The sequence below is a fragment of the Budorcas taxicolor genome, chromosome 15 (genome assembly GCF_023091745.1).
Source record: "Budorcas taxicolor isolate Tak-1 chromosome 15, Takin1.1, whole genome shotgun sequence".
NCBI lineage: Eukaryota > Metazoa > Chordata > Mammalia > Artiodactyla > Bovidae > Budorcas > Budorcas taxicolor.
This window is the reverse complement of record NC_068924.1, coordinates 23,706,957-23,728,396: the sequence shown is the minus strand read 5'-3', so window position 1 is coordinate 23,728,396 and position 21,440 is coordinate 23,706,957. Positions and strand designations below refer to the sequence as shown.

Here is a 21,440-nt window from a genome sequence, read left to right as displayed (position 1 = left end):
GGGATCTTAGTTCCTCAACCAGGAACAGAACCCATGCCCTATGGTGGAAGCATGAAGTCTTAACCCCTGGACCACCAGGGAAGTCCTTCCCCTCCTCTTTCACTCAGAGTATGAAGTATTTTTAATTTTACTTATTAAGCTATAATTGATCTATAATGTATTAATTTCAAGTGTACAGCTTCAGATTCTTTTCCATTATGATATATTATAAGATATTGAATATAGTTCCCTGTGCTATAAAGTAAATCCCTGTTATTTATCTATTTTATATACAGTGGTGTGTGTCTACTAATCCCATACTACTAATTTAATCCCTCCCCTTCCCTTTTCTTCTTTGGTAATAGTAAATTTGTTTTCTATGCCTGTGAGTTTGTTTCTGTTTTGCAAGTAAGTTAACTTTTTTATAAGTTGCATTAAAAAAATTCTACATATAAATATTATGTCTTTTTTAAAAAGTCTATAGCCTTGAGATTATTTCTGGCACCTTTCTGAGCTCTTTTTTTTCTTTTTTTGGCTTCACCATGTGGTTTGTGAGATCTTAGTTCCCTGATGAAGGACTGAACCTGTGCTTTGCAGTGGAAGTTCATAGTCCTAAACACTGGACTGTCAGGGAATTCCTTTTCTGTGCTCTTTGAAATATGCTTTCCTAAAACCAGGAACTGTGCCTTGACCAAATCATTTCTTCCTTGCCTATTGTGAAATTTGCAATTGTTCTCTAACTGATATTTTGAATAAAAAGTTCCCCTCTTTGCTTCTTTGGCTTTCTGAAAAGCAATCATTAGCAAAGCAATTTAAAAAACACATTAGACATCCTGGTTTTTAGTAGAATGGAACCTCTAGCAGACTTATGGAAAGCAGAAATTCCCTATGTCTCTGTGTCAACTTCTTGTTTATTAAAAAAAAAAAATCAGCCACTTTTTCCATCTGGCTGGGTGGTACTGCAGTAGATGCTTGTGGAGTATTATTTCTAATTTTCTGTTTCTCTTTGCCCCAAGTATCTAGTTGTTAATCATTCACTTTTTCAACCTATGAGAACTTAACTTGGGGTTCTTGGGAAAGTACAATCTTAACTCTCTGGTGTTTGTTTTTGGCTAATTTCTGCCAACAAATCAGTAAGGAACAAAGAGTAGTTCAGTCAGAGGAGAGGCAGACCTATATGACAACTAATTTTTTTTTTTACAAAGTCATGGTCTCATTAAGAAAGTAATATTATTTTTCCATGAAGCAAAGACAGTAAAAATGTTTTTTGCTTTGCACTGAATTATATTTCCCCTTGGAGTTTGCTTCAGAGTAGAAGAAAAAACTCCTGAAAAGCCTGAATCCTAGTTCTCTGTTTTTTGTTTGTTTCTTTGTTTTGTTTTCTGGGGAGGAGTAGTAGAAGCTTTGGATGAGTAGGTGGGAATGAAAAAGGAAGAACAAGAAGAAAGAGCTTTGACCTTTTGGAGGATCATTGCAGCGGCCAGCTGGTCTACCCAGACTCGGGTGGGAGGAAGGGTAGAAGAGGCAGGGTTGGGGGTGGGTGGGTAAAGTGCCAGCCTGGGCTGTGGAGTCACACTGACCTGGGTTTCATATCTGCGTCTACATTTACTTAGTTCTGTGACCTTGGACACGTTTTTTATTCTAAGTCTCAGAATCTTCATTTGTAAAATGAAGTTAACGACTGAGGTCATGGGTTTGCTGAGAAGACTCAATGAGAAGATTTATGTAAAATGCACGGCACAGGGCCTGCCACAGAGTGACGACCACACAGACGTTAGCTTTAGCACTTCAACCTCAATGAACTCAACTTTAGAGTATAGTTATGTAGGGGTTTCTCCAACTAAACTGGAAGTCTTTGTGGTCGAGAATGGTGTCTAATGCTCTTCTTGGACAAAGTATACTTAATAGATAATCATGGATTGATTTGAGGTCAGTCCCACACAATGTGTGACAGGTCGGCTCAAGTAAAATGCAGGGCACATTTGTGGCATGACCTGGAGTGTCCTTGTATGTAGTCCTTGTGACCTCTCATGTGGGAAGGGTTTGACATTGTTTTCCTTGACTGTGTGCAGATATTTGTACTTGTGTGTGTGTGTATATATAAGTTATAGGTACATATGTATATGTTTATGCAGATGCATACAAACCTATTTGTTTAGAATTCATGCCACCTGGAGGTGCAAGTTATTGATAACTTCAGCTCTTGTTATCAGGACTCTTCAGCACTAACTGAAGGCCTGACATTGTCCCTGAAACACTGACAAATTCTATAAGGCTACTGAAACAGGGAAGAGCAAACCATCCCAGTGCACTTGGAATTTAGCATATTTGGCTTATATTCTAATTCTTTGGAAGTTGTTCTCTAGCTTTGATAGGCTAACTTTTAATCTTTATTGTTTTGTTGTTATTATTTTATTTTTGGTTGCACTGGGTCTTCGTTGCTGTGCAAGGGCTTTCTCTAGCTTCAAGGAGCAGGGGCTACTCTTCCTTGCAGTCCTAGAGCTTCTCACCTCAGTGGGTTTTCTTGTTTTGGAGCACAGACTCGAGGCGTACAGGCTTCAGTAGCTGTAGCTCGTGGGCTCAGCAGTTGGGGCTCTCCAGCTCTAGAGCATGGGCTCAGCAGTTGTGGCACACAGGCTTAGTTGCTCTGAGGCAGGTGGAATCTTTGTGGACCAAGGATTGAATCTGTGTCCCCTGTATTGGCAGGAAGATTCGAATCCACTGTGCCACCAGGGAAATCCTAATAAGATAACTTTTAAGTAGAATGGAAAGTTAACCAAAATAGTCAATCTCCCAACAAACCTGGATGAATAGAGCTTTAGTATATGACCTTATTGTTACAGGAAGTGGTTTTCCATTTGGTTTTGTTATGATAATAATTATTTTGGGGTGGAGGTTGAAGGGTTTAAGTGACACGATTTTTTTTTTTCAAGCAGGCAACAAAAAAGACGAATCAAAGTGCATTTTGTTTTCTCGAAGTCTATTTGGCTATCTTCAGGAGTGAGCTCCAGAGTGACACGGTGAGAGGCAGGTCCTAGAGACTGCTAAATGAACTCTCCCCTCTGGCCCAAGTCTGGCAAGACAAATGAAGGAGGAGAACTTCTGAGCATTAAGCTGTAATCTCAGGACTTGCCTGGTGACCTCATGGTTAAGAGTCTGTGGGTTTGATCCCTGGTTGGGGAACTAAGATCCCATATGCTATGGGGTAAATAAACTCATTTGCTGCAACTACTGAGCCTCCATGTTCTGGAGCCCTATGTACCACAGCAAAGACCCAACGCAGCTGAGGGGAAAAAAAAAAAGAAAAGCTGAAGTCTCCAGTCTGACAGAGGGAGAAAGAGCAAATGCGTGATAAATTCAGTGGGGCCAAAAGAATGGAGAAGGGATACAATCGTCATAATGTTCACAGAACCCCATGGAAGGTGTGGTAACCTCAGACTCTCTTGCATTTTATAGTTATTTTAGGAAAATGAGTCATGTCCATTACATTGGTGTTGTTAAATGGTCAAAATTTACATTGATGACTGTGCCTAGTTGCTGAGGGGTCATGTGTGACGTGGATCAACAGAAGCCAAAGACTGTATGTTTTCACGTTTAATCCTAAGAACACTCTTTTGAGAAAGAAGGATATTACTATCCCACTTTTACAGATGAGGAATCAAGGCACAGAGAGATGAAGTGTCTTGCCCAAGGTCACACAGTGGATAATACAAAGTCAGGGTTCCATCCCAGGTTGGTTTGACTCCAGAGCTGGGGCTCTTTTCACTGTGCTCATGAAAATTCCTTCTCACCCAGGGGTCTTTCTGGCTCTGGTGTGTCCCCAGATGTGTTAATTGGTGAGGTCTGCTGTAACAAAGCACCAGAAGTTGGGTGACTAAAGTAACAGAAATGTATCATCTCACAGTTCTGAAGGCTAGAAATCTAAAATTAAGGTGTTGGCAGAATTGGTACCTTCTGAAGGATCTGTTACAGGTCTCTCTCCTGTCCGTCTTCTCTCTGTGTCTCTTCATATCATCTTCCCTCTGTTCAAATGCCCCCTCTTTTAAGGACACCGGTCAGTCATATTGGATCAGGGCCCATCCTAATGACCTCATTTTAACTTAGTAACCTCTATAAAGACACTATCTCCAAATAAGGTCACTGTCTGAGTCTCTAGAGTTAGGATCTCAACACGTGAATTTCGTGGAGGGAGGGCAATTCAACCCGTGTGTGTGTGAGTCACTAGGTCGTGTCCGACTCTGTGACCCCATGAACTGTAGCCCACCAGCCTTCCTGTCCATGGAATTCTCCAGGCAAGAATACTGGAGTGGATTGCCATTCCCTTCTCCAAAGGGTCTTCCTGACCCAGGGATTGAACCCTGGTCTCCTGTATCGCAGGCAGATTCTTTACCACGTGAGCTACAGGGAAGTCCTAATTCAACCCGTAACATCAGATAAATCACCTACAGGTCATTCTCTAGCAGCTGCCCTTCAGATGATTTGTTTGCAGTGAGGGGACTTTTCCCATCACTCCTGATTTTCCGTGACCATTCTATTTAATCTGTTAACCAGTGAACATAGTCACCTTCTAAGTGGGCCTGCTCACTGGAGTGAGCTTTAGGTCAATAAAGCATTCAGTGGGCTCTAATTTAATTAACCAAGTTACTGGGACAGCTGCTGCATAACTCTGGTTTACGGACTACCAGAGCTCACTGCTGATCCCAGGCATTCCTGATGCAGCCTCAGGCCCTGGGGAACTTTGCTCCAGTTTTGGCAGAAAAAGAGAGGGAAGCTGAACTGCCATCTAGAATTTCCTACCCTCAATGTGTCTTTCAAAAGTATATGGGAGGGAGAAGAGGGTGAGATGTATAGAGAGAGTAACATGGAAACTTACATTACCATATGTAAAATAGATAGCCAACGAGAATTTGTTGTATGGCTCAGGAAACTCAAACAGGGGCTCTGTATCAACCTAGAGGGGTGCAATGGAGAGGAATATGGGAGGGAGCTTCAAGAGGGGATATATATATACCTATGGCTGATTCATGTTGAGGTTTGACAGAAAACAGGAAAATTCTGTAAAGAAATTATCCTTCAATAATAAATAAATTAATTAATTTAAAAAATTCCATAGGCAAAAAAAAAGAAGTATATGGGAACCACCTTAAAAGTCAACGCCCTGCATTTTCATCTACCTCTTTTTTCATCTTGCCACAAATCAAGTCAGTTCTCTCCCATAATTTTAAAAGATTCCCTGGTGGCTCAGTGGTAGAGAGTCTGCCTGCCAATGCAGGAGACCCAGGTTTGATTCCTGGTCTGGGGAGATCCCACACGCTGCGGAGCATCTAAACGCGTGTGCCAACTACTAGCCTGTGCTCTAGAGCCTGGGATCTGCAACTGCTGAGCCCACGTGCCGCAGCTAGTGAAGTCAGCACTCTCTAGAGCCTGTGCTGCGCCGCAAGAGAAGCCCCTGCAATGAGAAGTCCGCACACTGCAGCTGCAGAGTAGCCCCCACTGGCGGCAACTCAAGAAAAGGCCCGCGCAGTGACGAAGACCTGGCACAGCCATTAAAAAAGAAAAAAGGTTTCCAAACATCTCCCTCCGCTGGACTTGTCAGCTTCTTGCGTCCCACCGGTCCAAGCTGGCTTAGTTCCTCAAGCCCTTTCCTGTCTCCCCCACCTAAACACTAGCTCTATATCCCTCTCTTCCTCCAAGGGCACCAACGTTGTCCATCTTTCTCTGATCTTCTCAGGTCTGTTGGGAGGCAGCCCTGGAGAAGGGGAGAGAGCTCTGGATTTAAAGTCAGAAGATTCGGATTCGTGTTTTGGCCTTGTCACTGGACTCACCAGCATGAACCTGGGCATAGCGTTTCGCCCCTCTGTGCTCAGTGTGATCATTAATCAAATGGAGATAGAAGTCTCCTGCCTCGTGTCCCTCCCAGGGTGGTCATGAAAACAGTAAACTTCAAAGGAGCTGTCCCCACACAGGATGATGTGAACATGAAGAGAAATTGGATTTTGCTTATGTTGTATGTAGCATGCAACATATTACTGGGGCCATTTTGTTGCCTCTGTTTTGTGTGTGTCTGCGTTGGACCATGAATTCCAAGACAGCAGAGGACTTTGTGCAGTGGCCCAACCTCACCATCTGCAATCAGCCACTGATGTGCTTTGGATAACTGATGAAAGCCAGTCTTGGAGAAGAAAGAAGAGACCAGTGAGTGACAAAAAAAAGTGAAATTTAGTTGCTCAGTCGTATCTGGCTGTTTGCGACCCCATGGACTGTAGCCTGCCAGGCTTCTTTATCCATGGAATTTTCTAGGCAAGAATACTGGAGTGGGTTGCCATTTCCTTCTCCAGGGGATCCTCCCGACCCAGAGATTGAACCCAGGTCTCCAGCATTGCAGACAGATTCTTTACTGTTTGCGCTACGAGGGAAGCCCAGTGAATGCCAAAATGGATATCAAAACAATTTGTACATGGAGAGACTGACTGACTTTCTCTGAGTGACAAAGCTTTTACAGTCACATCAGTCGTTTAACATTGATTTAAGGTGTTTGCTATTGCTGACCTGGAGCAGATGTTTAGGAAGATACTTCTAATCAAACACATGATTGATGTATTTTGCTACTCCATTGTGTCTTGATTAAGGCAGCTGCGAAATGCCCTTTGTGTCCAATAGTGACACCGCTGACTCCCATGTGGAGAATTCCTACAATTCATATTGCACCGAGCATTCCCTACGGTTACGTCTTTAGATATAAATCTGAACGGCTCCCAAAGCAAATGGCTTTTAAGCACAGTGAAAAAGAGGTCTTTGATTAACAAAATGAGCAATCTGGGGAGGTCACTTTTATTTATAGTATGTAAATCACAGACTTGATAGTTTATATTTGAGCTTAAGAAATCTTCCAGAAACAATGGCTGCTTCTTTGCACGCTTAGAAACCGTTTCCTAGAATACGGGTCAGGTCATTTCTTTGAAGATTTGAATAAGTGTGGCTTGGTTTCCCTTTCCTCCTGGGAAGGCAGGCTCCCACGTGGGAAGAGGGAGCTGCTTTCCCGTCCCTCCCACCACTCTATTTTTTAAATTTATTAATTTATTTTTAATTGGAGGGTAATTGCCTTACAATGTTGTGCTGGTTTCTGTCATATGTTCTACTTTTCATGGCTGCCTCAGTGGCTGATGAGGGACAGCGCAGGGCAGGGACAGGATTGGGACTAGGACGTGCTGGCTACTGGGCAAGGTGCTAGGAATGACTATGTATTAATACAAAGAAAAGACATTACTAATTTTGGATTTGGGGGCTGAGAGGAGATGTTTCGTGATGGGTTAGCAGTCGAGCTATATAGCTTGAAGCACCAGAAAACTTTTCCAATTGTGAAAACATGAGGGAAGTGCAGCCTCAGTAGAGGCATGGGGATGGGAGTGGGGGTCTGCTTGAGGAATATTCTAGGGCGTTGACTGTAAATGGAATAAAGTGTCCAAGGAAGGAAGGATCCAGTGAAATCCGAGGCTAGAAAAATTAGTTTGAGATTGGATTGTGAGGGGCATTGAATAATTAGCTTGAAGAACGTGCGTTTGACCCTGCAGACTTTGGGGAGTAGGTGCAAGCTTCTGTAAGTAACAGAGGGGCCTGGTCGGACCTTTGTTGAAGATGGAACCCTGGCAGGCATGTGGAGCGTGGGTTATGAGGGGAAAGAAGGGAGGCACAATACGGGATCTAGAAAGATGGTACTGATGAGCCTATTTGCAGGGCAGCAATGGAGATGCAGACACAGGGAAGACAGAGTCTGTGGACTCAGTAGGGGAAGGAGAGCGTGGGACGTACTGAGAGAGTCGCACCGAAACACACACACACTACCATATGTAAAATTAGATGGCCAGTGGAAATTTGCTGTATGATGCAGGGAACTCAAAGCTGGTGCTCTGAGACACCCTAGAGGGGTGGGATAGGGTGGGATGGGTGGGAGGTTCAAGAGGGAGGGGACATGTGTATACCTGTGGATGATTCATGTTGATATATGGCAGAAACCAACACAACATTGTAAAGCAATTATCTTCCAATTAAAACTAAATTTAGAAAAAAAGGAAGGGAGGCAGAGGGATTGCTTAGAAGCCAAGGGGTGATAGGAGTCTACAAGGAGGGTGGATGTTTCCTGACCGGGCGGCATGGTGGGGAGGAAGTAAGACTGACAGCTGCAGGTGCTGATTGAGTGACTGGCGGCTGGAAAACTCTTTACTGGGCACTTAGCATGTGCCACACTGTGTGCCACTGAGAGGACAGAGTCTCTGCTGTTGAGGATCTACCTATCACCTCGCTTGTCACCCCTGTACAGGGTACCTGGGCTGCTGGAGGGAGCTCTCCAGGACGGGACTCTCTGGGGTATTGGGAAGACAGAGGGACATTTGACTTGGGTCTTAAAGGATGGTGGCAAGTTGATCACATCCCTGGGCTGTTTTAAAATACATATATATTGCCCGGGGCGTTGCCCCGCGTGGGCTGGAGTCACCGAGGCCAGCCTTGGCACCGGAAGTGACCCTGGCGGGTCTGCCTTCAAAGTCTGGGCTACTTGAAGCAGCATCTGGGGCTCGTGACGGTTGGACCAGACAGTGCTAGGTCCGTGAGCAGACAGCAGGGTGGCTGGGGCAGAACAGGGCAGGGCCCTCCTTCCTCGCTGCCCGGAACCCCGCTCGGCTCTCCCCCTACGCCCGGCAGTGGGCGGTTTCCCGAGAGCCTCTGCGCCGCAGATATTCCGTAAGACTTGCATTTCATGCACAGAAGTTACCAACTTTGATCTTTTCCTGCTCTCAGAGATTCAAGGTGGACAAGTGCCTTGAGATGAAGGCCCCCAGTCAAGTACCGGGAGACTTTAGAAGAGGGAGGGCTTATTCTGAACTGACAAATTTGGAAGCTTGTAATTGAGCATGAGTCTTCTTATGATTAGTGAGAATGTAAAGTTGGCCCGTGAATATGCATTGCTGGGAAATTACGACTCTGCAATGGTCTATTATCAGGGAGTTCCTGACCAAATGAACAAGTATCTGTACTCAGTCAAAGATACATACCTCCAGCAGAAATGGCAACAGGTTTGGCAGGAAATAAATGTGGAAGCAAAACATGTTAAGGATATCATGAAAACACTAGAGAGCTTTAAACTAGAGAGCACTCCATTAAAAGCCGCACAACATGAGCTTCCAGCGTCTGAGGGAGAAGTCTGGTCCTTGCCCGTACCTGCTGAACGAAGACCATCACCAGGACCTAGAAAACGCCAGTCTTCTCAGTACAGCGACCCTAAACCACAGGGTAACTGTCCAAGTACAGCTGTCAGAGTTCACCATCCATCCACACACAGTCTTCACAGTGACAGAGGGAAAGCTGTTCGTAGTCGGGAAAAGAAAGAACAGAATAAAGGAAGAGAAGAAAAGAACAAATCACCTGCTGCAGCTACAGAACCAGAGACAAATAAATTTGATAGTACTGGGTATGATAAGGACTTAGTAGAAGCTTTGGAAAGGGATATAATTTCTCAGAATCCCAATGTTCGATGGGATGATATTGCTGATTTAGTAGAAGCTAAAAAGTTGCTTAAGGAAGCTGTGGTGTTACCAATGTGGATGCCAGAATTCTTTAAAGGCATTAGGAGACCATGGAAAGGAATGTTAATGGTGGGCCCACCTGGCACAGGAAAGACCCTCCTTGCTAAGGCAATAGCAACGGAATGTAAGACAACATTCTTCAATGTCTCTTCATCAACTCTGACTTCCAAATACAGGGGAGAGTCTGAGAAGCTTGTTCATCTTCTGTTCGAAATGGCTCAATTTTACTCTCCAGCTACTATATTTATTGATGAGATAGACTCCATTTTCAGCTGCAGAGGGACTTCTGAAGAGCATGAGGCAAGCAGAAGGGTGAAGGCTGAGCTGCTGGTTCAGATGGATGGTGTTGGAGGTGCTTCTGAAAATGATGACCCTTCCAAAATGGTTATGGTTCTGGCAGCTACTAATTTTCCCTGGGATATTGATGAGGCTTTAAGACGACGTCTTGAGAAAAGAATCTATATTCCATTACCATCAGCAAAAGGCAGGGAGGAGCTATTACGAATAAGTCTCCGTGAGCTGGAATTGGCTGATGATGTTGACCTTGCGAGTATAGCAGAAAACATGGAGGGCTATTCAGGTGCGGACATTACCAGCGTGTGCAGGGATGCATCCTTGATGGCGATGAGAAGGCGTATTGAAGGTTTGACCCCAGAAGAAATCAGAAATCTTTCAAGAGAAGAAATGCATATGCCTACAACTATGGAGGATTTTGAAATGGCTTTAAAAAAGGTTTCAAAGTCAGTATCTGCTGCAGACATTGAAAGATATGAGAAATGGATATTTGAGTTTGGATCATGCTAAATTCTCACATGTAAACTGTGAGCAACCTTGCATTAAGTGTTTGAATAATTAAATGTAGTATTTCATTGCACCAAGCGATATATTTTTTTAAACTTTCATTATGGTAAGAGTGAAAAAAAAAGTATGATTCTGAATAAAGGCAATTTTTTCAAGTTAAAAAAAATACATATATATTTAAGAGATTTATTAAAGCATCTTCTCTCAAAGATGGAAGCACATACACATTAGAAACATGTAACCATCATCTTCCACAGTCAAATTAAAATGTGATATATTTTTCCTGTTTTCATAGCTGAAAACTTCAGATCTTACACTGAACTCATTCACCCTGAATATTTAATTCATTCTTCCTGAAAGTATCCAGGACAGCAAATAACCAAAAAGCAAACTATTATTAAAAAAAGTGCAAAGTTAAAAAAGAATAGGTATAAAGAATACCCCCTTTCTACCAACCCCCATCAAAGGCAAACAATGGCATTTTGCTCTTGCTTAACCTAGATAATCTTCAAAAATGACTAAAATGTAATATTCTTAACAACAGCAACAACAAAATCTGATATTTAATACGTATTCAAATAGCTTATCAGTGTTTGAAAATGAATACTTGAACAAAGGAAAATGTACTTTGTATCAAACATGTATGAAGAGCCCTGTTTTGTAGCATTCTGTAAAATAAACAGGACAAAAAGCTGGTACAGGGTTTATTGACAAAGGCAGAATTTCTTCAGGCAGGTATATAAGGAGGCTTGGTTCTTTCCCAGGCATCTTCACTGCCATTTCATAGGTTGGCAAAACACACTGGGGAGGTGCTTCAAAGGCTGGATACACAGTAATCTATGGCATGTTGCTGTTGATGTATTCATAACAGTCCCTAACACAGTTGATCAGATAAGCTTTAAAGTGATGAACAAGGCAAAGAACAGAAGAACAATGAACAGGAGGCAGCTGGAGTCCAATGCCAGCAGGTTATCTTTATAGGAAAATCAGGTAATTGATCCAGATAGTCTTTGATTCTTGGCAAATAAGTGAGAGAACTGATGGGAACCAGGCAGCTGAGAAAAAAGTAAAAAAGCCAGCAGCAGAAAAGCGGAATCAACCAACCCAATTGCTAAGAAATTCCTCCGCATACCAGCATTAACCTGATTGTAAACATAAGAACAGAGACAGCAAAAAAGAACACCGGCATTATCAGCCATTCTCTGGGATGAACAGTAATTGCCAGTGACTTCACACTGAGTGTTGACAGCTGGCATTGAGTTTGGGCGTGTTACCTCCGCGGTCAGCAGCATTGCTGTCAAAGGCTGAGCACCATGTGTCCTGTCCCCAGGATGATCGCCAGGTGCGGACATCACAATAGTCGCAGCACCAGGTGCTACAGGACTGGTCACTGAGGCTCTGCTCCAAAGTCACGGACACCACTGGGAATCCAGAGGGCCTCTTTCTTGGCCAGGCCCCTCACAAACGCCTTCCGCCCCACCGTTGGATATCGATAGCTCCGTCTCTGTGTACAAGCCAAACGACGAGTCTTCCTGGGCTGCATTTAAAAAATGATTGCCGTGGCTCTAGGGAAAAGGCCCAGTCTTTACCTTGACTCTAAAGGCTCTGCCTAGGACTTCACTGGTGGTCTAATGGGAATCCAATTGCCAATGCAGAGGACACGGGTTCAGACTCCGTCTTATGTCTGTTACAAGCTCTCTTTTGCACTTGGTACTTCTCAGAGCACTTCCTCACAGATGTAACTGAGCACCTTCTGCGGTCCTTTGGTTCGTGTGTGTTTCTTCCCATTATCTTTGGAGCAGGGATTGAGTGTGATTTTTGCTCAGCATGGTATCTTTGGTGCTTGCACAGTGCTTGGCACATAGTACGTTCTCAGCAAATATATATTGCCTGACTGGTGGACTAAAATAATTAGTAAAAGGGGGGATGGTCTTTCAGGAATAGAGGCCAGCAGGAACACAGGTGCTGTGATTTAGTGTAGGAAGGACTGGAGACTGGCTTATGCGAAAGGGGTTAAGCAAAGAAAAAATTAGGCTAGAAAAGTATGTTGGATATACTTGGAATAAACCGTCTGTGCCCTGCTAAGAACACCCTGGATTCCCATTAGGTGCTCCCATCACATCCTGTTCCTCCCTGTCAGAGACGGCACTCTAATTGTTGGCTTGACCCAACTAGACTGTAAACCCCTTGAGGGCAGGGGCTATGCCTGACTCGTTCGTTAATGTAACTCCAGAATCTAGAATGGTATATCTGGTACTTGGTAGGAAGCAACAAAAACTTGCTGAGTGAATGAGTGAGGAAATGAATGAATGCTTTTTATCATGGGAGCTTGAGAGCCATGGTAGGTTTTTAATCTGTTTAGATTTGCTCTGGGAAATGCTGCTTTGGCAGCATGGTAGAAAATAGAAGGGTGCATTTTCATTTATTTTATCCTTTCATGTTGACACTTGAGCATCTAGATTTCCTGAAAAGGAAGGAGTAAAGGTACAGACTGATTAGAATGGGATAGATGAGAAGCAGGAGACAAACTGGGTGGGTGTTAGAGTCACTCTGGGGAAGATGCTGGTGGATGGTCGGGGGTTAGCTGGGGGTAGTTGGAAGAAGGGATAAACTTGAGAGATGACCTATTTGCATGACTGCTGGAAGGTAAGGAGGTGGGAGCAGGCAAAGATGATCCCAAGATATTCACGATTTCCATTTGCCAAAGAAAAGTCAAATTTCTCGCTGCAGAGAAAAGGGGCTAGTGAGGGGAGAAGACTAGTGAGGGGGCTAGTGAGTAGGAGTCACCTCCCTCTCCAGTATTCTTGCCTGGAGAATCGCAAGGACAGAGGAGCCTGGCGGGCTGCAGTCCATAGGGTCGCACAGAGTTGGACACGACTGAAGAGACTTAGCACACACGCATGCCAGGCCCTGCAGGACCCTTCTGAGGGGCTGCCCTCCCCTCTTGGAAATGCTTGGGCACCCCTTATTCTAGACTTCAGGCAAAATAACAAGACAGAAGGGAGTGCTCTGAGACAGCATGCTGATGAAAGTAAGTAGCTCATTACCATATGAGACCACATAGATTTCTTTTCCTTCTAAAACACGTTCATCTATTTCTTTGTGTTCAAAGCAAGCAATATGGCAACAGACACTTGGGGTTTCTTCACTATTTGTTGATATGCAATAATGGTCTGGAATAAGTTAGCTGGATCTAGCATTTTCCCAATTTTCACTCATTAAAGCGTCCTTCTTATTAGACTTAGGAGTCATTCATTTAACTTCTTCATTGAGATAAACACTCTCCAGAGGGTTGGATGGAAGGGGATGGGCTTGGGGCTCATTAGACTGTGGGATGGCAGTAGAGGGTCTGGTGGCTTGAACTAACCTCGGTGGGATGATCCAAACAGAACTTGAAGGAGGTGGGGCTATTTGAGGGGATGCGGGGATACTGTGGGTGTAGGTGGACCATGCCACAGATGGAGACTCCGTGAAGTTGATGGACTCATTGCTGATAGATGAAGCTAAAGAGGGGGGATAGATGGGACTAAGGGGGATATACAGAGTGTTCCAGAATCTCAAGCCGGCATGACACCAGACATGTTTTCCTCCTGGAGCACCAACCTTTCCCCCTCCAGAGGATAAAATGAGAGCAATTATGGAGGCTGTCTAAGCAAGTTGGAAATCCACAGGGGAGGCAGTCAGAGAAGATCATGGGCAGGCTTAAATCCACAAAGGCTGAAGCTGTCATTCACTGGCAGACGCGAAGGGGAGATAATGATCAAGCTGGAACTACATAGGCACTGGCTGGAGTGGCAGTCACAGGTGGGATTTCTTTTCTTGGAGCCTGCCCATGCAGTGAATATGTGGCTTGTGGGGCATGTTTGGGAGCGGGGAAGACCCTGGGCCAGATGTCAGGAGACCTGGGCTTGGATGGCCTCCAATGTGCTATGACTTACTCGCTTTTCAGAGCATCAGCTTTCTCCCTTGATAAGAGAGATGGTAGATACAGTGGTCTCTTTTAAAAAATTTTATACATATGAGAATTCCGTATAACTTGAACTTGGATATTTCCATTTGGGTAGGGGAGAAAGATCACAGTGTTTTCTCTCTGGAGGTACCAGGTCCCAGCTGAAGGGCGGTTGCAAAAGGCCCTTGTTCCTTTTTTTCTTTTTTTTGAGAGTAGAAACTGATGGAGGAGAGAAAGCAAGAAAGCAAGGCTCAAGAGGAGGCTAATCTGGAGAGGTGGTCCAGCGGAGTCAGGGAATATCAGTGCGGGGAGGCCAGGGAGCAGGGCCAGGACTAGGGTGAGACTACATCTGAATCTTCAGGGTGAAATTACAGTGGGGTTATGCTTCAGTGGGTTTTGGATAAAGCACACTAGGGCACCTGATTTAAGATGGCATCATTCAGGTTATTCAGGTGCTGACACTCGATTTGCTAGTGAGTACCTTCTTAAATTCTGAACCCTACACTCCCACTACCTCACTCTAGAGGCAGGTATCCTGTCCAAACCAGCGGAATGGCCAGAGCGACCCAGAATGGCTCATCTTGGATGGAGGGAGTTTCAGAGAGATAGAGACGAGAGACTTCTTGGACAGCCAGGCTGAGAGAATGGCCAGGAAGAGGCCATATCCTCTGCCCATTTTTAAGCTGTTTTTTTTTGCCATTGAGTTGTATGAGTTTTTTGTATATTTTATCATATATCAAATATATGATTTGCAAAATTTTCTCCCATTCTCCATGTTGCCTTTTTACTTTACTGACAGTTTTATTTTGTCATGCAGTCTTTTATGTAGTCCCAGTTTTTCATTTTTGCTTTTGTGGCCTTTAGTTTTGGTGTCAAATACAAGAAATCATTGCCAAGACCAATGTCAAGGAGCTCATCCCCTGTTTCTTCTTGGAACAGATCTTAAATATAAATCTATATTCAATTTAGAGTTGATTTTCATGTATGGTGTAACATAGGCATCTGGTTTCATTTTTTACACATGGCTATTCAGTTTTCCCAACTCTATTTATTGAAAAGACTATGTTGTGCTGTTGTTTAGTTGCTAAGTCATGTCTGAATTTTTGCAACCCCTTGGACTGTAGCTCGCCAGACTCCTCTGTCCATGGGATTTCATGGGCAAGAATACTGGAGTGGGTTGCCATTTCCTTTTCCAGGGGATCTTCCTGACCCAGAGGTGAAACCTGGGTCTCCTGTATTGCAGGCAGACTCTTTGCCCACTGAGCCACCAGGAAAGCCCAAACCTTCCCCATTGTATATTCTTGCCTCCTTTGTCACAAATGAATTGACAATGGGTTTACTTCTGGGCTGTCTATTCTGTTCCAGTGATCTGTGTGTCTGTTTTTATGCCAATGCTATACTGTTTTGATTACTATAACTTTGTAAAATAGTTTGAAATCAGGTTGTGTGATGCTTCCATCTTTATTCCTCTTTCTGAAGGTTGTTTTGACTATTTGAGAGTCATTGTGGTTCCATACAACTTTTAGGATTGTTTGTTCTATTTCTGTGAAAAATGCCATTGAAAATTTGATAGGGATTTCATTGACTCTGGATTGATTTGGGTAGTATGAAGATTTTAACAATATTAATTCTTCCAATCCATGAGCACAAATTTTGTGTCTTTTACAATTTTTTTAATCAATGTCTTATGGCTTTCCTGTGTACAAATATTTCACCTCCTTGGTTAAATTTATTCCTAGGCATTTTATTCTTTTTGATGCAACTATAAATGTGATAATTTTTCTAACTTACCTTTCTGATAGTTAATTATTAGTACATGGAAACACAATAGATATTTGTTTAATGATTTTGTATACTCAAACTTTACTAAATTCATTTGTTTCCAGGTAAGTCTTTATTGGGGCTCTTTCTGCAGCAGAGGGGAGCAGGAACAAATAACAGTTTCCCAAACTTGCTTGCTCCCTGAGGGGCAGTGTTTCTTATATGGGGTGAGGGTAGGGGTGTGTCCAGGGGTCAAGTTGGAGGGGTGGTTTAGGTGTTTTGCTTACCCTTTAGGGCTGTGGTGTGTGTAGGGGGCAGCTCTTCAGAAGTGGCAGTTGGGTTTTTGGTTTCTTTGTATTTTTTGTCTAGAATTTTCCCTAACTGCACACCCATGCCATTATTTTTTGCTCTAATAGTCTTCAAGATTTTCTAGATATAATATCATGTTATCTGCAAATAAGGAGAGTTTTGCTTCTTCCTTTTCAATCTGGATGCCTTTTATTATTTTTTTCTTGCCTAATATGATTTGACATCCAATATTATGTTGAATAAAAGTGGCAATAGTGGGCATCCTTGTGTTGTTTCTGATCTTGGAAGAAAGTTTTTAGCTTTGCACCACTGAGTATGCTGTTAGCTGTGGTCTCTCATTTTTCTCTAATAATCTCTTCCCATGTTGATATAGTTCAGTTCAGTCGCTGAGTCATGTCGGACTCTCTGCAACCCCACGGACTGCAGCACGCCTGGCTTCCCTGTCCATCACCATCTCCCCGAGCTTGCTCAAACTCATGTCCATTGAGTCAGTGATGCCATCCAACCATCTCGTCTGCTGTCCTCCCCTTCTCCTCCTGTCTTCAATCTTTCCCAGCATCAGGGTCTTTTCAAATGAATCAGTTCTTCGCATCAGGTGGCCAAAGTATTGGAGCTTCAGCTTCAGCATCAGTCCTTCCAATGAGTATTCAGGACTGATTTCCTTTAGGATTGACTGGTTTGATCTCCTTGCAGTCCAAGGGACTCTCAAGAGTCTTCTCCAACACTACAGTTTAAATGCATCAATTCCTTGGTGCTCATCCTTCCTTATGTAGTCACATCCATATGTGACTACTGGAAAAATCAAAGCTTTGACTAGACGGACCTTCGTTGGCAAAGTAATGTCTCTGCTTTCTAATATGCTGTTTAAGTTGATCATAGCTTTTGCCTTTGATTATTTTCCAGAGTTCTAAAAAAGTTGATTCTGACAAATTTTTGGCCAGTTTTCTCATTGTTATGGAGGAGACAATTTTTGAGAGCCTTTACTCTGCCATTTCACTGGTATCCCTTGGACTATACTTGAAATGCTTTTCTATGTGATTGCCTTCTCATTTCTCAGAAATTCAGCTCAAATATCTCCTCCATTGTGTACCTATCTCTGGGTCCTCTGGGTAAAGAGTAAGCTATCCCGTCATTCTCCTGTACCTCTGTGTTCATGCCTCCGTTATTTCACTTCTCACAAAAACAGTTCTTTATATCTGTTCCCATCTCTCCTCCCAGACTGCAAGCTCCTAACTGTGACTTATCATTCCCCAGGCCCAGGTTAGTTCCTGACACACAGGAAGTATTCACGTATGTAGGCTGAAGAGTATCGTCCGGAGACCTCAGTGCCTGGCCAAAGGCTTCTCAGCTCCAGCCGTCAGGAGGAGCCGTCTCAGGAGGGTCATGTTCTCCTCCTGATTCTGTGACTGGCTCATAGCTGACCTCTGTCTCTTCACTGTATTGTGTGTGGAGATTTCTGTGTGATGATGAGAATGATGATACCGTAATAGCAGCTAATATTTACACAGAGTCTATGTTAGACAGGAGATATAAAGTTACAAGAATTTTAAAAATATATTTAAAAGATCCAGTATTGATGTATTTTGGTTGTGCTGGGTCTCCCTTGCTGCTCCTGGGCTTTCTCTAGTTGCAGTGACTGTGGTGCACAGGCTTCCCGTTTTGGGGAGGCTTCTCAGGTTGTGGAGCATGGGCTCTAGCTGCAAGGGCTTCAGTAGTTGCAGCGCGTGGGCTTGGTTATTCCGTGGCACGTGGGATCTTCCCTGTCCAGGGACTGAACCCATGTCCCCTGCATTGGCAGACCAGATTCTTATCCACTGTACCACCAAGGAAGTCTGTTAAAAGTTTTATCTTCAATAGCTAAGAGTTTGATACCCAGTAACTCATTTAATTCCAGCATCAGCTCTATGAGGCAGGTACTATGATCATAACTTTACAGGCGAGGCTGGATAAGGGAAGGAGCAGAAGTGGGGTTGGATGAAGGCTGACTGTAAAACCCATCTTCTTAACTGTCCCATCTGAGGAATCTTTGAGAGGCACTGGAGGAGGAGGAGGAGCCACACTAGCCTTTCCCTTCCCTGGGACCTCTTCTGCCTCCTTGGCTAAACAGATGTGGCTCCCAGGTGTGTTTAGCCCATCCTCGTGCTTTGAAGCAACATGGCACTGAAGTCTCCTTTAGCAGCTGGTTCCCAGGGCAGTGAGGCAGAGAGGGCCCATTTCCCTGGCATTGGGGTGACAAGCGCAGCCCAGAGAAGAGAGGTGACAGGTTCCTTGTCATCATCCCAACTGAAGCACGGAGACAGCCCCAGACTGCTGGGAAAGCCAACCCACACAGAGGTAAGATCTCATCTGCAGGGCTCAGAAACATTTCAACAAATGCTGATGTCAGTCTCTTGAATACAGCCCTGTCAGCAGGAAGGGGGAGGGTATTATGCCAGCATGCATGGGGCACACTTTTTGGCACAAGAGACCTGGTTGCTAAGCAACAGGAGCTGGCTTCCCCTCCTCCTTGTAACCTTTTTCTCTGTTTCTAAGCTTCCAGTTAGCAGATGGGAGGGGCCGGGGCTGCCCAGCCCAGCCTAGCCCTTGGCCCCCTTTCCTGCAACAAGGGGTCTATTCATGGTTTCTGAGCAGAGTTCATTGTCTCTCTTGTGTGTGTATGAGTGTGTGTGTGTGTGTGTGTGTGTGTGTGTGTAGGGTGATGAAGGGAGGAGCCATGTGTGAAGTAGGGAGACCTCAGCCCCAGCCAAGCTAGTCAGGCTATTTAATCAATGCTGATCCAAGAACAGAGCCAGGACATTGCCTAGCAGACCCCCAGGCTTTCATCAATGCCACTGACCCACATGGTAAGGCTACACCCTGTTCTGGCCTCTCTCTCTTTCAACCCCACCCTTGACTCCACCCTTGGGCTTCTTTGTTGTTGTTCAGTGCCTAAGTCGAGTCTGATTTCTTGCAACCCCATGGACTGCAGCATGCCAGGCCTCCCTGTCCCTCACCATCTCCCAGAGTTTGCCCAATTTCATGTCTGTTGAATCAGTGATGCCATCCGACCATCTCATCCTCTGCCACCCTCTTTTCCTTTTGCCTCTGGTGCACAGGCTGGATCCTAGAGGGGGGTCCGTGTGGCCAGCCTTCTGGTTTCATTTTCTCTGGGGGCTGACATCGATTTCCCTCTCTCATCCCCCACATGGCGAAGCCAGGTGCTTTGCCCATAGGTGACTCTTGCTGCTGCTGCTGCTAAGTCGCTTCAGTCGTGTCCGACTCTGTGCGACCCCATAGACGGCAGCCCATCAGGCTTCCCCCATCCCTGGGATTCTCTAGGCAGGAACACTGGAGTGGGTTGCCATTTCCTGCTCCAGTGCATGAATGTCCGACTCTGTGCAACCCCATAGACGGCGGCCCACCAGGCTCCTCCTTCCCTGGGATCCTCCAGGCAAGAACACTGGAGTGGGTTGCCATTTCCTTCTCCAATGCATGCAAGTCACATCAGCCAGTAAAGGAAACACCTGTAGAGGCAGCAAAGTGGACAGGACGCGGGGTGCGCCCGCCAGCACTGGGCCTATGGGCAGTACCCAAGAGGCCTCCAGCTGCGCGGCACGGGGCGCCACCCGCGCGAAGAGCGCAGAAAGCAGCCTCAGGAGCCTGACGGCGGGCCTAGCAAACGCCTCCGGCTGCCCAGCAGCGGCAGGGGTCTCTGGGCGCCTTTGGAGCCGAACTGGAAGCCGCCTCTAAGTTGCCTCAGACGGCCTGGTTTCGCAGAAGCCGCTCCCTCTTCCCAGGGCTCAACCGCAAGTCGCCTCGAGTCTAACGGCGGCTCTGAGGAGGACTGCCCTCGCCTCGCCGCCTAGCGCGCCACTCAGAGGCTAGAGGCAGGGGGAAGAGGGGACTCTTAGTAAATCATTATAACTCAAAAGGAGGACCTGTGTCATTAAAGACCATTTTTGCAGGCTACCCCAGGAGCCTGGACAGGTGAGTATTGAGTTGGGGTAGCGTCTCCGGTGAGGCCAGTTTGTTCAGAGTCTGAATGTCAAGCCAGGCTCCCTTGATCTGAGACAGGAACAAAGGCTGAGCATGCCCTGAAATTCTCTCCAGACCAAGTCTGTTGACATGGGAAGGTGGTCTGCAGGGGAGATGGGCATCTTCAACTTTAGGGACTCTTTCAACTTGACTGGAGTATAATTTCATTGAAGAAAGGACCCATAGCGTTTACATATTTCTAATTAATACACTGGGCTTCCCTGGTGGCTCTGACGGTAAAGAATCTGCCTGCAATGCAGGAGACCTGGGTTCGATCCCTGGGTCGGGAAGATCCCCTGGAGAAGGAAATGGCAACCCACTCCAGTATTCTGGAGAATTCCATGGACAGAGGAGCCTGACGGGCTGCAGTCCACGGTGTCACAAGAGTCAGACATCACTGAGCAACTAACACACTATTAATATATTATTGTACTTAATATTTGTGGTTTACTTTATAAAACCCTTTCAGCCACATAATCTGTTTAGTTTCTTCCTTCCTCCTTCCCTTCCTCTTTCTTCTCTGCCTTCCTTTCTTCTTTCTTTCCTTCCTTCTAGTCAATGTGCATTAACCGAATTTCCACTTTGTGCTAGGACTTGAGCCAGACCCTGGGATCCTAGACCAGAGAGAAAGGGGAGCAAGAAAGACAAGTAAAGGAGCATAATATAGGGTCACAATAGGTGCTCTGTGGGCTGAAGAAAGCTTCCTGAAAAGATGGTGCTTGAAGGGTCCTAGGGGTCAGTGTGTGGAAAGGGAGAGCAGTCGCTGTGCCTTCATGGAGTGAGAGTGTGTGAAGATGTGAGGATGGGCATGTGTGTTAACATGACCCCGAGTCCTGCTGTGGAGGAGTTAGTGCTGGCAGGTGAGGATGGAGAGCTGAGGAGGGTGAGATCACAGAAGATGCTACGAGTCATGCCAGGGTGCTCCTGAAGGCTACAGAGACCTACTGGGTGCTATGACAATGAGGTTAGCTTGCTCATGTTTGCATTTTAGAAAGATCACTCCGGCTTGGAGAAGGAATGGAGACAAGGCTAGAGAGGGGAGGCTACTC

The 21,440-nt window shown here is 45.1% G+C and overlaps 1 protein-coding gene and 1 pseudogene across 1 annotated transcript; one reads left to right on the top strand and one right to left on the bottom strand.

The window, feature by feature from the left end:
• Nucleotides 1-8,885: 8,885 nt before the first annotated feature.
• Nucleotides 8,886-10,361, top strand: LOC128060765 (katanin p60 ATPase-containing subunit A1-like). Its single transcript, XM_052653146.1, has one exon. The coding sequence runs from the start codon at nucleotides 8,886-8,888 to the stop codon at nucleotides 10,359-10,361; it is 1,476 nt and encodes a 491-aa protein (XP_052509106.1).
• Nucleotides 10,362-11,085: 724 nt separating this feature from the next.
• LOC128060645 (lysosomal-associated transmembrane protein 4A-like) lies at nucleotides 11,086-17,532 on the bottom strand (annotated as a pseudogene).
• Between the last annotated feature and the right edge of the window lie 3,908 nt (nucleotides 17,533-21,440).

What these genes read in the sequence shown, in the direction of transcription:
- LOC128060765 (XM_052653146.1), top strand. Translation starts at nt 8,886, where the DNA reads ATGAGTCTTCTTATGATTAGTGAGAATGTAAAGTTGGCCCGTGAATAT.